We start from the raw sequence: 22,139 nt of genomic DNA on the forward strand, positions 1-22,139 counted from the left end.
ATGCAAATCAAAAAGTTTTTCTACCTCTTTAATTAACTGTGGTCAGTTTCTTTCACACCATTAGCAACATTAACACTCTTTATGGCCTCTTAATGTTTGAAAATTGTGCTAATCATCCATTTGCCAGCAACAAAAGCAAAATAAAAACACAGAAACCTTCACAGCACAATTTCTTGAGACGTTACTAGAGCATTCTCTCCTTTGTGGCCTGAGAGACACTTTTTGTCATGCTGGTGTATCAGCATGAAAGGGTTGTCAGGTCAAAATTGAAGCTTGTTCAACAAGAAAGACATTTTGAACTGTGAACAGCTTGGTCGAGAACCGAATTGCTCGAGATGGGAGACAATCAAGAACTGACATTTGACTGTAATCTTTGAAAGGGTGAGAATCTCTTATTCTCCAACAACCCTTCGCCCCATGATTTTAAAACACTTGGGTGATTCTTGCCTCAGTTAACTATTACTGTGGTGGTTACAAAATACTGATTTTTCTATTTCTGTATTTTTTAGTCTGTGCCTGTAAAGGGCACTCCTCCCTCTCTCTTAAGTTTTCTTAGTGTCAGTACACTCATGGAATCTTTTTAGTCAATGTGTTATGTCTATTGTCCTCCTCTCATTCTCACTGGCTATCAATCTGGCTCCCTTTTTATACCCTGACAACACTGGTTCCCGTCAACATTATCTGTATTGACTTAGAACAGCAATGATTAGGAATTAGCTTCAGATTTGTTACACCCAGTGAAATTTTATACTGTAAAATTTCAAATTTATTTGCAGGTTTTTTTGTGCTTATAAGGTTTACTGAAGGTGTTTAGTGTTAAAGTTACTTAATTATTTTGTGTTTTTTCCTCGTGGTTATATTATCAATTTGATAAACAGGTTCATTGATTTGTTAATTAGTATCTACTTTTTCCGTACTTCCCTGTTCCTCCATACCTAATTTGAAGTACAGTTAACCCTTGAACATTATGGGTTTGAACTGCACAGGTCCACTTATATGTGGATTTTCTCAGTAAATATACTGTCAGCCCAGCCCTCTCATTTCTCAGTTTTCTCATGTGCAGATTCAACTGGGGAGTCTGTGGATGTGAGGGCCCACTGTGTATACATTGATCTGTGCCATTTTATATAAGGGACTTGAGCATCCATGGATCTTTGTATCTGTAGGGGTTGGGAGTCCTGGAACAAGTCTCCCATGAATACTGAGGCACGACTGTAAAGTTTTGGGGGATTCAAAGTTATACTCTAATTTTTGAGTGTGTGGAGTCAGTGCCCCTAACTCCTTTGTTGTTCAAGGATCACCTGTATATAACAAAAATCAGTTGCGAGGTGAGATTTGGGTGCCATCTTTACTCATTCCATATACAACAGTGAAGTTTAAGCTTATGAACATTCTGGGACCCAGAATCTTAAAAATACAAAACAAAAATCCTTCGTGTTTGGATTGGTAACTACTTTTTTGGCAATCAAGAAAGTCTGAACAAATTACTTGGTGTTTTGGAGAATTTTGAGGCTCAAATCATGTTCAAACCACCACCACCATACATAAGCCTGTTATTGTTTACTTCTGCTTTAGTTTCAGACCCTCAGCAACGCTAACAGCTTTTGTTTCTCTCTCTGTGTTTATCTGCTCTTTTAAATTGAGGCTTATCACTACTAAGAGTTATTTGCTAAATCAGAGATATAAGTAATATTAAATAGCTTCTGTTTACATAAGTAATTTTAAGGAGTTGAGAAACTGCTGGGGGAAAAAGCCATTTTTACCTTATATCAGTACTACTTTTCTAAACCTTTCAAATTACTGTGTTAATGAGTATTCAAATATTTTCTATTTTATAGAGACTCTCTTTAAATAATGACATATTTGAGGCAAACTCGGATAGCGATCAGCAAAGTGAGACAAAAGAGGATACTTCTCCAAAAAAGAAAAAGAAAAAATTAAGGCAGAGAGAAGAGAAAAGCCCAGATGATCTGAAAAAGAAAAAAGCAAAGACTGGGAAACTAAAAGAGAAATCCAAACCAGACTTGGAGAGCTGTGAAATTTCATTTTTTGACTTAAGGACAAAGAAAAGAATTTCGGAAGCCAAAGAAGAATTAAAGGAATCCAAAAAGCCCAAAAAAGACGATATAAAAGAAACTAAGGAATTAAAGAAAGTTAAAAAGGGTGAAACAAGAGATTTAAAGACTAAAATAAAAGAAGATTCCAAAGAAAACAGAAAAACCAAAAAAGAGAAATGTGTTGAATCTCATTTGGAGTCTGAATCAGGTGTATGTAATGATTCCCCCTTTCAGGAGGGGTACAGTGAAGATTTACAGTCTGAGAACAGAGAAGAGAAACTAAAGATTAAAAGTATACAAGACAAAGCAGGGCCAGATGCAGCTCAAGATGTTTTGGATAAACACCTGGACAGCTCTGGAAGTGCTGATGAAGATGCTGATGTGAGAGGAAAGAGAAACAAAAAGAAACCCAGAAAGGCTGAGGAACTTAGAGAGAGCAAAAAGCTAGAAAACAAGAACCTTTCTTTAGAGAAGAAAAATGCACATAAAAAGCAAAGAAATCAAGACAAAAGCAGAAGTACCACAGAGTTAGATAATCTGACATCTGCACTGGCCCAGACACAAAAGGGTTCAAGGGTGGGTGGGGAAGAGAGGGGCCTCTGGTCCACTGACTCTGCTGAAGTGAGTACTGGGTGGGGTTAATTGGTTGAAGGACTATGTTTTAAAATCTTACAGAATAAGGAATATTCCCATCTAGCTGTCAGTCTTTTGAGTGTTCGGGAAATTTCACAAATAATGAGGAAACAGTGGAACTGTAAGAACAATTTTTCTCCCCTTAGGGAGTTACTTAATAGTGTTACATTATGTAAAGCTTAGAGCTTCTTCAGCTTGTCTTACTAACTTTTTACATCCTACTTCATATTTTCCCCTTTTTTTGCCTTAAGAATAGAACACTTTTCACTTAAATAATAGTGCACAGAGGGAACTAACATTAAGTCTTTTCTCACAAAAATATATTAGTTTACTCCCTTATTTAAAAAATTATTTTCTATTTTGAACAAAAATTAAGAAAAATTTTCATATGAGTTTTCAAAATGGAAATATTTTACATGTTACAAAGGTATTCATGTATCAAGGGCTATAAAAATGATAATTTTTAATTTCCTTTTTCCCAGCTTTGTAAACTTAAGGAAGTTATTTTCAAGGGAGAAAGAGTTATGTAGACATATTTATGGCAGTGTTATCTTCACTAAAATTAATACCAATCTGTCTAGCCATGAGGAAACTGGTTAAAAATTTTTTGTATCAACTTCAGAACTAATATATCCACAGAAATATTAATTATGAGGTCAGTGTAGCCAAAAATAAGAATTGAAAAAATTTTATGGTTAAGAAAACTGTACATACATCTGAACACAGTGATGTAAAAATATCTATACAGTGTAACTTTAAAAAGTGAATATTAAGCAAGAAAACTGCAAAATTAGTAAGCTCAGAAGGCAGAATGAGCAGAAATAAAAAGGTTTGGTTAGGAGGATTGTAGGGTAAAGTTTTTTTGGAATTTTTTTTATTTTTTAAGAATAAAAAAATTCTTAACGGAGAGTTGAGGAAATTGGTGTTGGGTTTTGATTTTGATGTTTTGTAAATTATGGTTGAGGGATAATCTCAATTGATGTGAACAAGATTTAATCATCAGGGTCAGGTGCCATTGGCACACAGAGGTGTTACTGTCAAGTGGTATGAGCTCTTATCTGTTACTGTTCTGGGTCTTACATGTATCTCTTTCAGGAGAAAGAGACCAAAAAAAATGAACCCAAAGAAAAATATCAAAAAAGGCAGGATTTGGACAAGGAAGAAAAAGGCCGCAAAGAGCCAAAGGGATTAAAGAGTGAGTGTTAATACTACCATTTACCATTGTTATCTTTTATACAAGGAATTTAATTTACTGTGAGAACACTCTCTCTTCTAACCTGCAGTGTCACAGAACTGTAAAATGTCTCTTTTTAAAAATTTTTAAACCATTTTAATTTTTCAGTTACAGTTGACATACATTATATTAGTTTCAGGTGTACACCCCAGTGATTAGACATTATATAACTTACTAAGTGATCATCCCAATAAATCTCACACCCATCTGACACCATACGTAGTTATTAGAATATTATTGACTATATTCTCTATGCAGTACTTTCCATCCCCATGACTATTCTGTAACAACCAATTTGTACTTTTAATCCCTTCACCTTTTTCACTCACCCCCCCCAACTTCATCCCATCTGACAACCTTCAGAATGTTCTCTGTATATGGGAGTCTGTTTCTGTTCTGCTTGTTCATTTGTTTTGTTTTTTAGATTCAATTGATAGATATGTATTTATTGCCATTTTATCTTTCATCTTCTTAGAGAAGACCCTTTAACATTTCATGTAATACTGGTTTGGTGGTGATAAACTCCTTTAGCTTTTTCTTGTCTGGGAAGCTCTTTATATTTCTTTGGATTCTAAATGATAGGTTTACTGCGTAGAGTATTCTTGGTTGTAGGTCCTTGTTTTTCATCCCTTTGAATATTTCTTGCCACCTCCTTTCTGGCCTGCACAGTTTCTGTTGAGAAATCACCTGACAGTCTTATGGGAGCTCCCTTGTTAGGTAACTGTTTTTCTCTTGCTGCTTTTAAGATTCTCTGTCTTTAACCTTTGGCATTTTAATTATGATGTGTCTTGGTGTGGGCCTCTTTGGGTTCCTCTTGTTTGGGACTCTCTGTGCTTCTTGGACTTGTATGTTTATTTCTTTGACCTGTTAAGGGAAGTTTTCCGTCATTGGTTTTCAAATAGGTTTATAATTCCTTGCTCCCTTTCTTCTTCCAGTATCCCCATGATGGGAATGTTAGTATGCTTGAAGTTATTCCAGAGGCTTCTTACACTATCTTCACTTTTTTGGACTCTTTTTTTCTTTTTGCTGTTTTGATTAGGTGGTTTTTTTGTTTGCTTGTTTTGTTTTTTGCTTTCTTGAATTCCAAATTGCTGATTTGGTTTTCAGCATCATCTACTCTAGTGTTGATTCATTGTAAATTATTTTTTATTTCAGTAAGTGTATCCTTCATTTCTGACTGGTTCTTTGTTAGGGTTTTTTATGTCCTTTTCATGCTGTTGAAGTTCTCACTAAGTTTCTTGAGCATCCTTATAACCATTGTTATGAACTCTATCTGGTTGTTTGCTTGCCTCCATTTCATTTAGTTCTTTTTCTGGAGAATTCTCTTGTTCTTTCATTTGGGACCTGTTTCTTCGTCTGCATTTTGGGCTGCTTCCCTGTTTGTTTCCATGTATTAGAGCTGCTACATCTCCTGGACTTGGTAGAATGGCCTTATGTAGTAGGTACTGTAGGGCCATGTGGCACACAGTCACTGGAGCTGGGCACGCCAAGTGTGCCCTTGTGTGGGCCACGTACACTGTCCTTTGCAGTTGAGCCTTAATTGCTCTTGGCCTCACTGAGAGGGATGGACTCCCAGGTCAATCAGCTACAAGGACCTGCTACAACTACAGCAGAGAAGCTGCTGTGCAGGAGTCAATCCTATGTTGCAGGACTTGCTTCAGTGGGGCTTTGGTGCTCACTGAGTCTTCCCCTTGATTGTGTCACTTGTGGCGGTGGTAGGGTTAATCTGACATGGTCTGCAGCTGTCCACTGGGTGCCCTGGCTCCGGGGCCTCCCGAGAAGTGCAAGATCAGCCACCCAGCATGAGCTGTAGAACAGTCTGCAGGTGGCTACTACTTTTGCTAGTCTTGGAGGTACCCAGGAGAGGCCAAGCTGCAAACCAAGGCTGGCTGTTGGTAGTGCTGGGCCTGGGGCCATTTAGCAAGAGGTATGGGGTATGCAGAGGCCAGCTGCTAATTGAGAGATTTTAGGTAAGTTCGAAGCATGAGGCAACAGAGGCTACTTGTATGGAAAGGCCACTGGAAATGGCTTGGGTGGGCCCACAAGTAGAGTGGAGTGGGGTCTTAGGAAATCACCAGGACAGGGCAAAGAGTGTTAGTCAGGTTAATGGAGACTCAGATATGGCCCCCTGCCAGCACTTTTGTTTGGGAAGAAAGCTGCCCCCCACCTCTCACAGTGATGCTAGACAATTTCAGTTCCTTCCTGTATGTCCCTGGTTCCTTTCAAGCTGCTGCCCCAGCACTGGAGTTTAGAGCAAGTGAGTCCCTGTAAGTCCATGCACAGGCCCTTTAAGAGGAACTGCCTGGGACCCCAGCAGCTTCCGTCTCCCTCAGCCACAGACTCTGCTGGTTTTTACAGCCAGAATACAGGGGGACTTCTTTTCCTGGCACTGGAACCCTGGGATGAGAGGCCTAGTGTGGGGCTGGGACCCCTTGCTCCTCAGGGGAACCTCTGTAGCTGAGATATACCTCCCAGTTTTATTTAGTTTAATTTTATTCTTAATCCTCACCTGAGGATATTTGTTTTCCTTTGATTTTTAAGGAGAGTGGAAGGGAGGGAGGGGGAAAGAGAAAGAGACAGAGACGCTATTGTGAGAGAGACACATCCATTGGTTGCCTCCTGCACGCGCCCTGACCAGGGCCTGGACTCTAACCTGTGACCCCTTTGGTGCTAAGGCTGATGCTCTAACCATTGAGCAATGCCAGCTAGGGCCGAATTTTATTTATTAATTTTTAGAGAGAGAGAGAGAGAGAGAAACATCGACTTATTGTTCGACTCATTTATGCAGTCATTGGTTGATTCTTTATGTGCCCTGACCAGGAATCGAACCCACAACTTCGGCTTATTGAGACAATGCTCTAACCAACTGAGCCACAGGGTCAAGGCTATCCCTTCCCTGGCCATCCTTCGCAATTTTAAACCGCCACAGGTCAGTGTGGGACTAGCCTGTTCGTGTCTCTGCCCATCATTACCTGTCTCCATGTGTTGTCTTCTTTAAATCCCTAGTTGTAGGACTTCCATTCACCTAGATTTCAGGTGAGTTCTGAATGATGATGGTTCTGTAGTTGTAATTTTGATGTGGTTGTGGGAGGATTCCAGTGCCACATTTTACTTACAATGCCATCTTGACCGGAAGTTCCAGGAATGCCTCACAACTGGGAAATTTTATTCACTGGGCAGTTAAGAACCTTGTGCTACTTTTGTTTAACCAGTTATCTTAGTTTATTATATTCTAGTTTATTTTGTTTCTAACATTTTTATCTCCTGTTCACCTTACTTTTTCTCCTTTTGAGTACAACAATGGAGTAATTAAAGTTAAATACAGGAAGTTAACTGTGGCAGAAAAGTAAATGTCTCTTTTGTCTTGGATGTTAGATGAGACAAACTACTGTTTACTATGTTTATTGTATTTAGCTCTGTGCCAGTTATACAAACATAACGTTGAATATACATTGGATCACAGTAATACATACTATAATTGAGGATCCATAATACATGTACTTCTGGGACACGTACCTTATAGAACATCCTCCTTTACAATCTTTGAATAAGCACCAGAGGGTACTTTAGTTCATGCATCAACAGTACTTGGAAAACATGTTTTCATGCAAGCAGTGATTTCAAGAGATTCTTCCTCTAGGTTTTTCCCCTAAAGCTTTTATGTAATGAAGGTAATATTAAAAATAGATTTCTGGTTCTATGCCTGGGCTGGGACTTCAGAGTAAGTAGCAGGGGAATGGAAGCTAGGAAGGAGCAATTTTTGTTTCAATGGATAATGCATTAAGTGACTAATTATTTTATTTATTTTTATTTTAATCCCCACCTGAGGATTTTTTCCCCACTGTTTTTCAGAGAGAGTGGAAAGGGGAGGTGGAGAGAGAAACATCTATGTGAGAGAGACACATTAACCAGTTGCCTCCTGCATGTTTCCCCCCTTGGGGCAGGGCGTGAACCTGAATCCCAGATATGTGTCCTTGACTGGGAATTGAGCCTGAGAACCTTTGGTTAGTGGGCCAACACTCTAACCACTGAGCAACACTAGTGAGGGCTGTCAGGTACATTTTTACTGTAAATGTATTGTCTTGAACAACTACTCATTCCACTTATAATGATGCTGGAATCTGATTTTCAGTATCCTCTGCTATTAACACTGACCTGCTATGTACCCAGAGTTTATAAGAGTTCTTCCTAATTTTGTTCTGTTCTACCCCTTTTTTGGGTTGTTATGTCAGATCTGGTGCTTTGCCAGTCTTTTCACTTTTATCTTTGTTACAAGTTGAGTGGAGTTTCACATGCATCAGCTAGTTTTACCAGGTACATGGTCAGTGTGCTGGCATGGTACCCTCCCATTTCCCTGTTCACCCCAGAGATCATTTGTGTACAAGGTTAGCTTTAGGATACATTTGTAGGCAGTTGTCTTAGCAAGACAGCTGGTGGCATGACAGATTATAATGAGGCTCACCATCCTGTCAAAACTGGGAATGGCTCATAACACTGGAAAAGAACCATTCACTTTGGATGTAAACCCTTTCTAAACATCAGGCAGCTAATAAAGACCAATTGAAACAGCTTCATGGCTTTGGTAGTACAAATCTAATTATGCTTTATAACCAAGGCAGATATTAGTAAAAATTAAAATACCTGTTTATTTACCACAAACCCAGATTTTCTTTTGATTAAAACAGAAATTTGTGGTTTTTATTCATTATCATTTTTATTTTTTTCACTAGCATTTAAGGAAATCAGAAATGCATTTGATTTATTTAAATTAACTCCAGATGAAAAAAATGATTTTCCTGAGAATAATCAGAAAAGAGAAGAAATACCACTGGATTGTAATTTTGCAGAAGATCACAAAGCCAAGGAAAACAATCAGGTACTTAAAGAAAGGAGAAATACAAAAGACGAGGCTGACACGTGGGCATATATAGCTGCAGAAGGTGATCAGGATGTTCTAGATGGTGTGTGCCAAGCCGACGAGAATTCTGGTGAGTGTGTTTGCAGTCAGTTTGCTATTTTTTCAGAGCAGTATGATTTCACTGTCCTCATTCTTTCCCACTGTAATTCAAGATCAGAAAATAAAGGCATAGGCAATTTTGTTTTAATCTCCTGAATAAACAGCTTTTTATATTGAAGACTCAGGTCATTCTGTGGTTTTTAAATTGACCACGCAAATATTTTCTGAGTCTCTGTGATGTGCTCAACACATTTCGAAATTGTACAAATTTCAGGTGTTCTACCTTTATCATTCTTGCCAAGTAACCTGATTGTATATCTAATGGATTTCTTTCAGAAAATTATCAAATGCAGACTTGTATTCTGTCCTCTTAACTTTACAGTAAATAACACTTCCTAAATGAGACAATTGTAAATGCTCTCCCGAGGATGTTGAGATTGGCTAAGGAGGAAAGGCCATGTGTGGAATATTGGGCACACTGGCTGTGAGGATAGCAGAAACAGTGCATATATATGTATTTACAACTAGGACAGAATAAATAGGGTTAATCTGGTAAAACTATCATTTGTGAATCTTGAATCAGTTGAAGAAAATTCTTTAAATATTTCAGAATATATGGCAGAGTAGATAGTTACTAGAAAACAGTTAGGCCCTGGGTATCAGGTAAATCATGCTTTTTGGTGCATTGCCGAGCTTGTAGGAAATTGGGACAATTGCTAGGACCAATAGACAAGGGGGAGGAGGAAATGGCTTGCCCAGAGGCCAAATGCTAAATAGCAGCTCTGCTGTTTGGAATACCAGGCAATGAAGAACACATGCAGTGGGTGTTGGTTTGTACCCTTAGGCCCCTCGAGTGACATCTGAACCACCCCTTAACACGGAGGACAAGGAGAGACTGAAAGGCACCCACCCCAGATTGGTAGGTGGCAGGTGGAATAAGCAAGGAAACTTACATACGGGGCTCATTTGGGGAGACTGCCAGACAAGTAGATCTCCAAACTGCCTGCCAACTCCTAAAAGGTTATAGAGAGATGCTAATGGGTTTCAGTCATGGGTATAGTCCAGGTGGTCTCACAATACCTTCCTCTCTTAAGGCTGCATCCCTGAAATGGCTCTCACTGTGGGAACGGTAGTCAGGGCATATATTCCAGGTATGGGAAGGGTTGAGGAGCCTCTAATTGCCTGCGTCTGGCTCGCTGCTCAACTGGAGGTCACATCGTCTGAATGACCTTCTTCCACACTGCACCCTTTCAGACCGGCTCTTACAATGTCATGTGCCTTCTCTTCCACAATGTGCCCTGGGGGTCAGCATGGAGGTGGCTCATTTGGCAGCTGTCTGGCTGCATTGGAGGCAGACACCACAGCAGCAGTATAGGCACATACTAGAGATAACAGGTTAAGATAATTATTCCCAAAGTAAGTAGTAATTTTCCCACCAAGATCCCTGAGATCATAACCACTGATTTATTAAGTCCACTAGGCTAGGGGTTGGATTACTCAGGGCATTCACTGTGTCCTCATGTGAATTAATGAAGATGGTACATTAGCAGACTCATGGTATGAACACATTCTGTTTGGACAGTGGCACAGTTGCCCCTTTGTGAGGCAGTAATACTATCCAAGGCCATCCTATTTCAGAAGACAGCTTTCTCTTTAGGGACATTTCAGTGTTCAGTAAAGACAGGCTTGTTGGCTATATTCAAGCTTGGGTGAGTTTAGTAGGGGTTTCCTTGTGTGTTGTAACATCCTTCAGGGCAACGGAGGGAACAAAGATGGTGGCCGAATGATCACACCAGCTGGAAACTGAATCTTGCCTTAAGGAGAAGGGAGTTGGCAACTTTTGGAACCTCACCAGGACATGCATACCATCTGTGTTGGCTGGGGGACATGGGATGAGGAGATGAGCTGGGAGTGGGGAATTGCCAGACTAACCCCCCACCCCCCCAGCTCATCCTCTTCTCTCAGTGTTGCATGTTTCATTCCAGGTGCTTTTCCAATGGTCACCTGGCAGGGCAGTGGGTCCCAGTAGAGACTGTAGTTCCAATCACCTGGGATGCCAGGTCACCCTCATCCTGGTGGGACATCTCATTGCAAATTCCTATAGATGATGCCTGTCCTTGTTCTTAGTAGCACAACACGTTGGTTCACAATGGGAGTCAGGGCAATGGCCGTTACTTGTGACTTACGTTCCTTTATGGCATTAGGTGCCTCAACAGGGGTCCCTAGTGTGGCATATGGGACAATGGGCTGTACTAGCTGATAATTCAAATGTATGAAAGTCAGATAGTACTTTCCCATTTAGTCCAGCTGGGCAGGGTGGTTTACCTGTTAGTAACATAATCTGTGGCTTTAATATTCCTTTTCTACCAGCCCTGTTGCCTGCAGGTTGGGGGGGAGCCCCTCCACTCATTGTCATGTTCTTTTGCCCAGTCTAGCACATTGTGACCTCTGAAACATGTGTAGATGGTAATTAGCTTCTCTAATCCTCTAATAGTGGCAACCTGGTTTGCATAGCAACAGAGGACAGCCCACTTGGAGAGAGGGGCTGATAACAATGAATGTGCCAATCTCTCACCAGTCCTGGTGGGTGGCTCCTCACTCCTGTGGCAGTTGCCTTGGGCATTGTTTAATGTTGTGACTGCATTAACAACTCACTGTATTTCAGGGGCAATATTCCATTTCACCCAGGTGCTGTGGTGGCCACTCCTATGCACCCAGCTGCTGTATCCACTGAAGTGGCAGCTGCCAGGGGCTTCACCTTCCTGATTACCAGCGGGTGTAAGTGCCTCATGAGCTGGGATGTGGAAAAGTGAGGAGCCTCAGGCTCTTGCAGGTGGACCCCAGAAGGGCTCACGTACGATTATCCACCCCACAGCTTCCCAGTGTCCAAGCCATAGGGTCAGTCCCTTTAGAATAGCTGTTAGTGCAAAGTGTTCATGTCCAGAGCTCCTTACTGATTATCAGCCAGACTTCTTAGTTCAGCCCATTGGCTGCTACAGGCGCTCCCGGTTTCCATGCAGACAGTGTCCTATTGGGTTGAATAACAGCTGTAGCCTGTGTGGACAGGTTGCGCAGTTATACCATGTATTGAGCATCAGCCAGGAATTACCCCATGCCCAGTAAAGTGCCGTTATCTCCTGCTATAGTTTTATACAGTAGCCTAGATAGGGCCCTTGCAGATCTGAAAACCAGATAGACTCAGCTTCATGGAGAAAAGAGCTCTTCATTTGTAGCTCTGTGTTCTGTTACTTCACAGTCCTGTATATTAGATGGTATATGGCCTCTCATTTGTCCTGCTCCACAGTGCTTCCTCTGGTCTGTGGTGTCCCACAGTTGTGGGAGGAGATCCCACTGTGGACTCAGATACAGCTTGGCACAAATGTGGCTTGCTTTTCTCATCGGTTACCTCACAGGTCATTGTATGGTCTAAATATATTAATTCATGGGAATAATTAAACACGTCTTATGGAGTGTTAGCTGCTTTTTCTATTCAGAGAGGGAGGTACAGTGAGTTCTGTGACTCAAAGTCACACAGTTAATGGAGCTGGCATCCAAATCCAGGTATGTCGCTCCAGAGGCTATGCTCTCATTTGTCCATGCTCAGAGGTTTACAAAGAACAGTGCTGGTTCCAGTTGAAAGCTTTGGGTAAAGTTTATTTGTAGGGCTTTTACAAATTCCATTCCTATGGCAAGGTTAATTGCCTAACATCTGTGTCATTTTGGAATTGGTTTTAGGTGAAAATCCTTTAATCATTTGTGCTTTTCAGTCATTTTGAATTACTCCCAAATGAGTTATTCTCAAGGCTCACTTACTACCAAATGAGTTATTCTCAAGGCTCAGTAGGGAATGAGCCATCTATCCTAGTGATGAGTCCATGGGTCAGATAGCTGAAACTGGCACTTGCTTCATGGTGGTCGGGGGGGCCTAGAAGCACTCAGTAGAGAGGGCTTTCAGGAGGAGAAGCGTGAGCTGAATCTGGAAGGATCAATGTGCAATTACTTTTATTTACACACAGGTCTGGTTTACACATTGCCAGTGACTTTACCTACGTAAATGATTGAAAGCAGTGTATGTCTAAGAAGACCGGCCAAAGAGAAATGTTAGTGATTCCCCTGTGGTTTCTCTCTTCCTTTAAGCTACTTAAACTTACACTTATAATTCATATTTTACTATTTTAATCTTTAAGCCTTTGAAGCAATTTATCTTTAAGACTTGTTGTAATGTTACTTGCCAAAGAAAATCAGAAATTTCATTAAAGACTCAGTTACATAATGACATATGTTAAAGGTGTTTATAAAGTTTTGGTTAAGACAGTCCAGAAAAAAGTATCTTAAGGTCCTCCCTTCTTTGTTCCAGACGGCAGACAGCAAATTTTGAGTCTGGGCATGGACCTGCAGCTGGAATGGATGAAACTAGAAGATTTTCAAAAGCATCTTGATGGGGAAGATGAGAACTTTTCTGCAGCAGATGCCATTCCAAGTAGTGAGTAGTTTGGGAGTTATGAGGGTTCTTTTCATGAATCTAGATACAGAAACCTAATTTATCGTTAATCTTTCATTTTAGATTTATTGAGGGATGCTGTGAAAAATGGGGATTATATTACAGTGAAGGTTGCACTTAATTCAAATGAAGAATATAACCTGGACCAAGAGGTATTTATTTTTGTAAATATATATATTTTTTATTTCAGAGAGAGACAGTTAGAGGGTGAGAGAGATAGAAACATCAATGATGAGAGAGTTATTCATCAGGCTGCCTCCTGCATGCCCCCCGCTGGGGATCAAGCCCGAAACCTGGGCATGTGTGCCCTAACCGGGAATCAATCCGTGTCCTCCTGGTCAATGCTCAACTGCAGAGCCATGCCGGCAGGGCTAGGTTTTGTTGTTTTGAATCTTTTATTGCTTACAGGGTTTCTATTTATTTAATTATTTAATTTATTTTCCTCACCTGAGGATGTTTTTATTGATTTAAGAGAGAAACATCAATCGGTTGCTTCCAGCACATACCCAGACTGGGTGGGGATCAAACCTGCAACCTGGGTATGTGCCCTAACCAGGAATCAAACCCACCAGCTTATGTTGTATGGTGAGCCACCTGGCCAGGGCAGAGGTTTTTTATTTTTAGGTAGCCAGATCCGTTCGTCTTCTCCTTTATCGCTTTTGGGTGTCTTGTCTTGATTCGAAAAGATTTTTATATTTTTTCTTTCATTTTCTTGCTGTAATTGTGGATTTTTAGGTTTAATCCTTTGGGAGTACACTTCAAAAAATTATTTTGATTAAAATTGCATGAAATATATAGATCAATTTGGCTGAGAATTGACATGTTTACATTTTTAGTCTTCCATCTGGGAATATGATAACTCTGCATTCAGCTCTTTATTTTATTCCCTTAAGCAAAATTTTTTGGGTTTGGTTTTTTGGGGTTTTTTTTTTCATAGTTATTGTACATTTATTTTAGATGTATGTATAAATATGTTTTAATTTTGTAATTATATTGCTATGATCATTGGAATGTTTTTTCTCCCACATTTTGTTTTCTAACTGTGGTAAAGCTATTGTTTCTGTTTGTGTATCTCCAGCCACTTTAAAAAATTTTTGTACTGTGATACTTTTTAAGTTACTTTCTCGGTAGAGAATTTGATCACCTACTAAAAATAACTATTTTGTTTCCCTTATTTTCAGTATTTCTTTTTCTGTCTTGTGAAATTGGTGACATTTGAACAAAAGTGGTGATAGAAGTGATCTGTTCTGTTCTTGGTCTGAGTGGGATTTTCCCTCAGGGTCTCAGTGTCAGGTTTGATTTCTGTCTTGGTGGTGGTTTCCTGTGGATAGCCTTAACCTCCTATACTCTGCTCTTTGGTGTGTGTTTTTAAGCTGCTTAAGTATCAGGGATGCATGTTGGGTTTTATCAGGTGCTTTTTTGAAGATCTGAAAAACAATTCCTAAGAGATTGACTTTTCCAGAAAACTGGAGTTATATAGTGCATTGCCTCTGTCACTTTAAAACATGCATTAGATACAAATACAAAGACCATAAAACAAGCCACTTCTCTTCAACAATCTGAGCAAAGATAAAATGCCTTGCAAAGGATGGGCTCTTTAAGCACCAATTTTTTTAAAAAAGGAGCACAAGTGGATGAGTATCTTCAATTATATATACTAAATTGAACCTTTTGCCCTAGGAATTAGAGCATTTTGTCATATAACATAGACACATAAAAGTGCATAGTGTCAAAGGAATAGAACCACCAGCATTCAAAAGTAGCTTTGTGGTCCTGGCCAGGTGGCTCTGGCTGTTGGGAGTGTTGTCCTGTACACCAAAAGGCTGAGTGTTCAGTTCTGGGTCAGTGCATATACCTAAGCTGCAGGTTTGCTCCTCCCCCAACATATCCTTGGGGGAGGATTAAAAAATAAAAGTGAGGCCCATGAAAACACAGCACTAGCTAACCTTCCTAGAATTTAGACTCTGGGTCCTGCTTCAGCGCCCTTTATTTGCTGCTTTCTCCTCCTCCTCCCACCACCCTGTGACCCCTACTCTCCAACCCACCCAGCTCTTTGTCAGATGCCTGTAGGGAACTTCCTAAAATTAGAAAGATTTTTACAAATGAGGAAGTGCTACTGCTAGAAATAATTTTTCTTGCATTTGTGTTCCCTCAGATAACTCATACTGGCAAATTCAGCTAAAACTTTCAGATTATGACCAAATTAACTCATACTATTGGAATTTGGTTGTATCAAATGGTGTAATTAATGGTTTGGTTTTCTCATTTGGTGTTCATTTCAACTAGCAGTTGGAAACCTTTTTATTGTTCACCAACTTTATGTAATTTTATCTTATTCAAAGCAGTTTTTTTACTCAATTCTGTCACATCAGCGGCCTGTTTTCTACTTATCTTTTTTATCCTTAAAACAATGAAACTCTTGCTTTCCAGCAGTTAGCAACGGTTGTCTAGATAACATTTCATTGTGTCCTCAATTCAGTGGGCTTAGGTGACCAGTGGTCATTTCTAGCTTTACATCTTTGGGCCAACTGAATATAATCAATGTATGAGTTTTGCCTAGAACACAAACTTTTAGACCTGAAATTTGAGCTAAATAAGAACCTTTGCCATTTAGATAGCATCAAGATGTGCCTTTAGAACTTAATACATGGAAGTTGTAAAATTTTATGGTAACATTTATATATATAAAATTTTAAAGGCTTTTAGTTTTTTGTTTTTTATTAGGATATTTTAGTGAAAAAGTTTAGGTGCTTAAATTAATGCACTTTCATAATTTCACATTGAAACAGTCTAGATGAAAAGAACTTAGTTCTAAATTTTTTCTGATTAAACATTGCCCCTTTTTTCTTAAACAAAACCAATGAAGGATTCAAGTGGGATGACACTGGTGATGCTGGCTGCAGCAGGAGGGCAGGACGATCTGCTGAGGCTTCTCATCAGGAAGGGAGCTAAAGTGAATGGCAGACAGAAGAATGGAACCACCGCACTCATTCATGCAGCTGAAAAGGTTGGTCACTCACAGTGCAGCCATTTCATAGTCTTGCGGGAATTCCTGCTCCTGGACTAAGACAGAATCTGTTTCTGTAGTGAAATATAAGTCATACAATCAACTTAAAAATTTTATATTTTAGTTCATCTATGACTTGTCATGAATGGATTTTTTTTCAATCAACAGTAGTATTTTCCAGTTGAATTTTCAAAATGATTATCTAGTTGGAAGTGATTTATATTGAAACAGGACCTCTGATTAAGGTACTAAAATCAGTTTCAATCTTAGGTCTTTTAAAAAAATTTTTCCAAATGAAAGTTAGTGTTCCTTTTGGTTAATAATTTAATTAAAATGTCCCCATATATTACCTTTCTAAAGGATTGCTGTGCAGAGGTTCTTATGTAGAAAATAGTGGTTAAACCTCAGATTGAAGCTGCTGGCAAAATGGAGTGTGGCTGTGCGTGCGGCCTGGGCAGGGGACTAAACCCTAACACTTCCAGCTCTCACAGGACCCTGCACAGTTAAGAACCAGGAAACTGTGCTCACCTCCCTGCTTGGGGTAGAATCATCTTCCTGATGGCTAAAAGTTTCAAAACATCCAAAAATATCTTTCTTTTAAAGAATTTGGAGAAGTAAAATTGGTTTGTTTGTTTTTCTTTAATAGAACTTTTTGACTACAGTTGCTATTCTTTTGGAAGCAGGAGCTTTTGTAAATGTCCAGCAGAGCAGTGGTGAGACCGCTTTAATGAAGGTAAATGCCTCACATGATTGCTCATCCCCTCCTCCTCTCAGATATGCATGTTGGGGCCTCTGACTGCTGAGGGCTGGGGACATGATGGGGAACAGGATAATCTCTGGACTTGCAGAGTGGGAGTAGACCATCAGAGAAGCACTTAACACTTGGTGTGATGATTAATGTGAGAGGAGTAAGCATGGAGCTAAGAGGTTTCATCAGAGTCCAGACCAGGTTCAGTTCTGTGGCTTGCAGGCAGCCTTAGGGTGGCTACGCTGTAGTTGTGAACAGGAATGGACTGTGCAGTGAGCTATGCACAGAACCCAAGGAATGGAGAGGTGGAGGCTGTACTCTAGTTTTTATTGGTGAATTCATCTCTTTAGCTTCAGATTCCTTCGTGTGTTAGGAATTGTGGTTTGCAGAAAGTTTTGAGTGGAAGGTTGTTAAAGCCTCTCCCATGCTCCCCTGTATTACTCCTCCGTGGTTAGCCGGTGTGTGTTTTTAATCCTCACCCGAGAATATGTTTCTTTCCATTGCTTTTCAGAGAGTAGAAGGGGGGGGAGGGGAGACAGAGAGAGAGAGGGAAACACCAACTGGTTGCCTCCCACATGCACCCCAACCAGGCCATGGATTGAGCCTGCAACCAAGGTATGTGCCCTTGGCTGGAATCGAACTCAGGACCTTTCAGTCCACGCCAACACTCTAACTACTGAGCCAAACTGGCTAGGGCGTGGTTAGCGGTTTTGCATTTGCGTCTACAGGGGGTGTTTACAGGGACAAATTCAGCATGCTCTAGTGTGTTCCTGGGGCAGTTCTGGGTTCCTGGCCTAAAATGCTGTTAGGACACAGCAGTTCTTAACACTTTCGAATTTCAGTTTTCCATTATGTGTTTGTAATATTGCCAAATGTTTAGAGCAGAGGTGGCATTCAAAGAATGAATTTAAAACTTTATTGAGAAATCTGGTTCTAGATAGATACTCCAGAGTGGTCTTTAAAGCTTGTCTCAGGACCACTCTAGATTTGCTAAATTCAAATTTGTATCTGTGCTTGTTAGTCTCCTTTAGAGCAGCTACTAGGAAAATTCTGAAATTTTGTGATGCTAAGAAGTGCTTTAGATTTCCAGGGCTAACCTCTCTAAGAGGGGCAGGCTTTCTCCTCTTCTGAGGTGTCAGCTAATGGAACAATAGGACATGGATGGAGAGGAGCTTAGAAAGGCCTGGTGTTTCTTCTGGGTTGGGATAGAAGTATCTTTTTGAATGTAGCACACAGATTTCTGTAGTGGTTCCCCTCCTATTTATATGAACATTTTTAACACTTGGGGAGACCCAACTTCATGTTTTTTCCAACCTTCTTTCCTCTGTTCACAAAGAAAACCCAGGCTGGCTCATATATGAAGAAAGGGACAAACACTGACTGGTAGTTACCATATTTTAGTTAATTACTACTCTTTTTTTGTCCCCGGACATAGGCCTGTAAGAGAGGAAATTCGGATATTGTGCGACTTGTAATTGAATGTGGAGCTGACTGCAATATTTTGTCAAAGCACCAAAATAGTGCAATGCATTTTGCAAAGCAGTGTAACAATGTGTTGGTGTACGACTTGCTGAAGAATCACTTAGACACGTAAGTGTGCTGTGACTATGCCATGGTTAAGTCACAGGGCTGGACACATCAAAATTGGAATGGCCTGATCCTGGCCAGTGGCTCAGTTGGTTAGAGCATCATCCCCTGCATCAGAAAGTTGCAGGTTCAATTCCTGGTCAGGGCACATTCCTGGTCAGGTTGTGAGTTCTCTGATTGGGGTGTGTATGGGAGGCAAACAATCAGTGTTTCTCACATTGATGTTTCTCTCTCTCCCCCTCCCTCTGAAATAAATTTAAAATATATATCCTCTGGTGAGGATTTAAAAAAAGGCCATGCTAGGTTCCTCCATCTATCACACAAAAGTTAAACTATAATTATAATACCTCCCTTCCTGGAGCAGGTCGTCTTATCCAAATTATTCAAGAAACACACACACACACAAAAACTGGTATGGCCTTTATATATAACTGCTCAGGAAAGACTGTCAAGTAGAGGTGCCAGTGGGCTTATGTTCTCAAAAGATCACAAATTTAAATGGCATACGAATTACTGTAACACTCTCTTATCTAGGAGTATCTCCTTAAAATCTTTATTTATTTATTAAATATATCTTTATTGACTTCAGAGAGAGGAAAGGGAGAGAGATAGAAACATCAGTGATGAGAGCATCATCATGGATCAGCTGCCTGCACGCCCGACTGGGAATTGAGCCCGCAACCCGGGCATGTGCCCTGACTGGGAATCGAACCACGATCTCCTGGATTCTAGGTCAATGCTCAACTGCTGAGCCACACCTGGCCAGGCTCCTTAAAATCTTGATTAGGCTCTTCATTTGGCTCACATTTTCTTAAATTTTAGTTCATGGTCGTTTTCTTTTAAATGGACACAATTTTTAGAGCACTTTCAGGCTTACAGTGACATTGAGCAGGAAGTAGAGATTTTCCATGGAACCCCTGCCCCACCATCTACATCCCTTACCAGAGTGGTGCAGTTAATGAACCTACATGGATAATTATCACCCAAAATCCTTAGTTTAAGTTAGAGTGCACCTTGGTGTACATTTTATGGGTTTTGACAAATGTATAATGACATATACCCACCATTATAGCATCACATAGAATGGCTTCACTGTCCTGAAAGTCCCCTGTGCTCCAATTCATCCCTTCCTTTCTCCCCACTAAATTCTGAAGACCACTGTTTCTATTGTCTCCATATTTTTGCCTTTTCCAGAATGTCATATAGTTGAAATATATTATGTAGTCGTCTTTTACTTACTGATAGGCATTTAAGTTTCTTCCATGTCTTTTCATGACTTTATAGCTCACTTCTTTTGAGTGCTGAATAATCATTCCATTGCCTGGATGCTTCACAGTTTACCCATTCTTTTTCAAATGAATTGTAAGTCATTTATTTTGCCAACACATAACAGAAATATCACAAACAGTAAGTAGCTTACACAAGTAAGGTGTTTATTATGCATATAATAGGGAGTACAGGGGTAGGCAGCCTTGGGCAGGAATAGCCTTTCTCATCCACCATACTTAGAATATGACTTGGCTCTTCATGTCTGCAAGATGGTTAACTCTAATCCCAGGTATAGGAGATCTATGTTCTAAGCAGAAAGGTCAGTTTTGGACAGGAGACAAAAAAGGCAAAGGCCAAAATAAAGGGGTATGTACCTGAGTGTGCTCCCTTTAACAGCCTTGCAAACCAATACTTTTTTGTTGTTAATCTTCACCCAAGGATATCTTTCCATTGATTTTAGAGTGTAGAAGGGAGGGAGAGAGAGAGAGACATTGTTTGCCTCCTGCACATGCCCTGACCGGGGCTAGGGATTGAACCTGCAACCCAGGAACCCAGGTATGTGCCCTTGACCAGGAATTTAACCCAAGACCCTTCCATTCATGGGCTGATGCTCTAACCACTGAGAACAACAGCGAGGGATCAAACAATAATTTCTGTGTGTGACTGACCAGTGTTTATGGCTGCAAGGAATCCTGGGAAGCCAGCTGGGCTCAGTTTGTTCACCTGGATAACAGATCCAGATAGCCTGCAGGTATGGCGACCAGCCTTCCTGGTTTGCATGAGATAGATGGGGAGGGATTCCTGGGATGCTGGGCAAACCAGATGAGTTGGTTACCTTCCTAGTGAGATAGTTTCTGCCCTTTTGTGGCCATCACTGAAGTGCAAGCAGCCAAAATGGAAGTTTAATTCCTTTGTGACTTGAAGGGAACAAGAACCATAAAAGGCATTTCAATGCACCTTCCCACATATTCTGTTTCCAGAGAGCTGAGACAAAAGTACAATGTTTGATTCCTGCCCATCCAAAAGGATGACAAAGGGCAGCAAATTGGCAAAGTAGTCAGGTTTACGGGAAGAAATGTCATCTACATTGAACTAGTGCAGCCTGTAGAAAGAAAGCTAATGGTCACGTAGGTATTCACCCCAGCAAGGTAGTTATCACTAGACTGTATCTAGACAAACATCACAAAAAGATCCTTGAGTGTGAAGCCAAATCTCACCAAGTAGGATAAGAAAAGGGCAAATACAAGGAAGAAACAATTGAGAAGATGCAGGAATAAAGTAAACTTACATATAGTTTTCATTAAAAAGTGTTAAAATGAAAAATTTTTTTTCTGAATTAGCACTGATCATTTTATTTGACTGTCCTAAGCACTGTAACAAGACATGTAACAGTCCTTGAATTTATATTTTAATAGAATTCTCATTTATAATTCTCCAAATTCATCATTCATATATTAGATGTGTAATGAACACTGTCTATGTGCCAGGCACTATTCAGACTGCTGGGGAGATGAGAGAGCAGTGAGGGTTAGACTATCGACCTCTTGGAACCTGAGTTCCTGGAAGAGGACAGACAGTAAGAAACACAAATGGCACATCAGATGCTGAGTGCAGGGAAGTGGGATGAGGGAATTGTGTGTTGTTTTTAAGGTTGATCTGGATTCAACAGTTTAATAAATATATGGCTCATGATTCTTTTTAACATTAATAATACTCTTATTAGACTTTCAAGAGTAGCAGAAGAAACCATAAAGGATTACTTTGAAGCACGTCTTGCTCTTCTAGAACCAGTTTTTCCCATAGCTTGTCATCGTCTCTGTGAAGGGGCAGACTTTTCAATGGATTTCAATTATAAACCTCCACAGAACATACCAGAAGGTAAGCCTACATTTTCTGTTTGAAATGTTACACTATAACTAATAACTGATATTTAGACAGAACTCTTTCTTTAAACAAATCTTAAGAAAATTCCATTAATATAATAATTATGTAAAACAGTTAACGACAGCATTACTCTGGCAGGAAAAAAGAGACTAGCTGATACCTACCATCCCAGGTGACTTTGAGGGGTCCACAGAACTTATTTTAAAAGTATGGAAGCTGGGTCTTAATAATTATACTAGTTTTTATTTAAATTTTTAGGTTC

The 22,139-nt window shown here is 40.1% G+C and overlaps 1 protein-coding gene, 1 long non-coding RNA gene and 1 pseudogene across 2 annotated transcripts in view; 2 read left to right on the forward strand and 1 right to left on the reverse strand.

Moving 5' to 3' along the window:
• Positions 1–22,139, forward strand: part of MPHOSPH8 (M-phase phosphoprotein 8) — a 45,222-nt gene that overhangs the window by 19,065 nt on the left and 4,018 nt on the right. Inside the window, exons 3-11 of the mRNA XM_016203525.2 lie at positions 1,839–2,678; positions 3,786–3,885; positions 8,655–8,912; positions 13,239–13,364; positions 13,446–13,534; positions 16,249–16,389; positions 17,036–17,122; positions 18,573–18,727; positions 21,717–21,871. Coding sequence (XP_016059011.2) covers positions 1,839–2,678; positions 3,786–3,885; positions 8,655–8,912; positions 13,239–13,364; positions 13,446–13,534; positions 16,249–16,389; positions 17,036–17,122; positions 18,573–18,727; positions 21,717–21,871 — 1,951 coding nt within the window. The remainder of the gene's footprint in view (positions 1–1,838; positions 2,679–3,785; positions 3,886–8,654; positions 8,913–13,238; positions 13,365–13,445; positions 13,535–16,248; positions 16,390–17,035; positions 17,123–18,572; positions 18,728–21,716; positions 21,872–22,139) is intronic.
• Positions 8,713–10,716, reverse strand: LOC148093757 (uncharacterized). Its single transcript, XR_015714050.1, has 2 exons — positions 9,835–10,716; positions 8,713–8,982 (listed from the first exon to the last, which is right to left on the reverse strand). It is a non-coding gene; the product is annotated as an uncharacterized LOC148093757 (long non-coding RNA).
• On the forward strand, positions 20,670–21,710 carry LOC107529935 (large ribosomal subunit protein uL24 pseudogene; annotated as a pseudogene).

This window comes from Miniopterus natalensis, chromosome 2, assembly GCF_054644295.1.
Source record: "Miniopterus natalensis isolate mMinNat1 chromosome 2, mMinNat1.hap1, whole genome shotgun sequence".
Lineage (NCBI taxonomy): Eukaryota > Metazoa > Chordata > Mammalia > Chiroptera > Miniopteridae > Miniopterus > Miniopterus natalensis.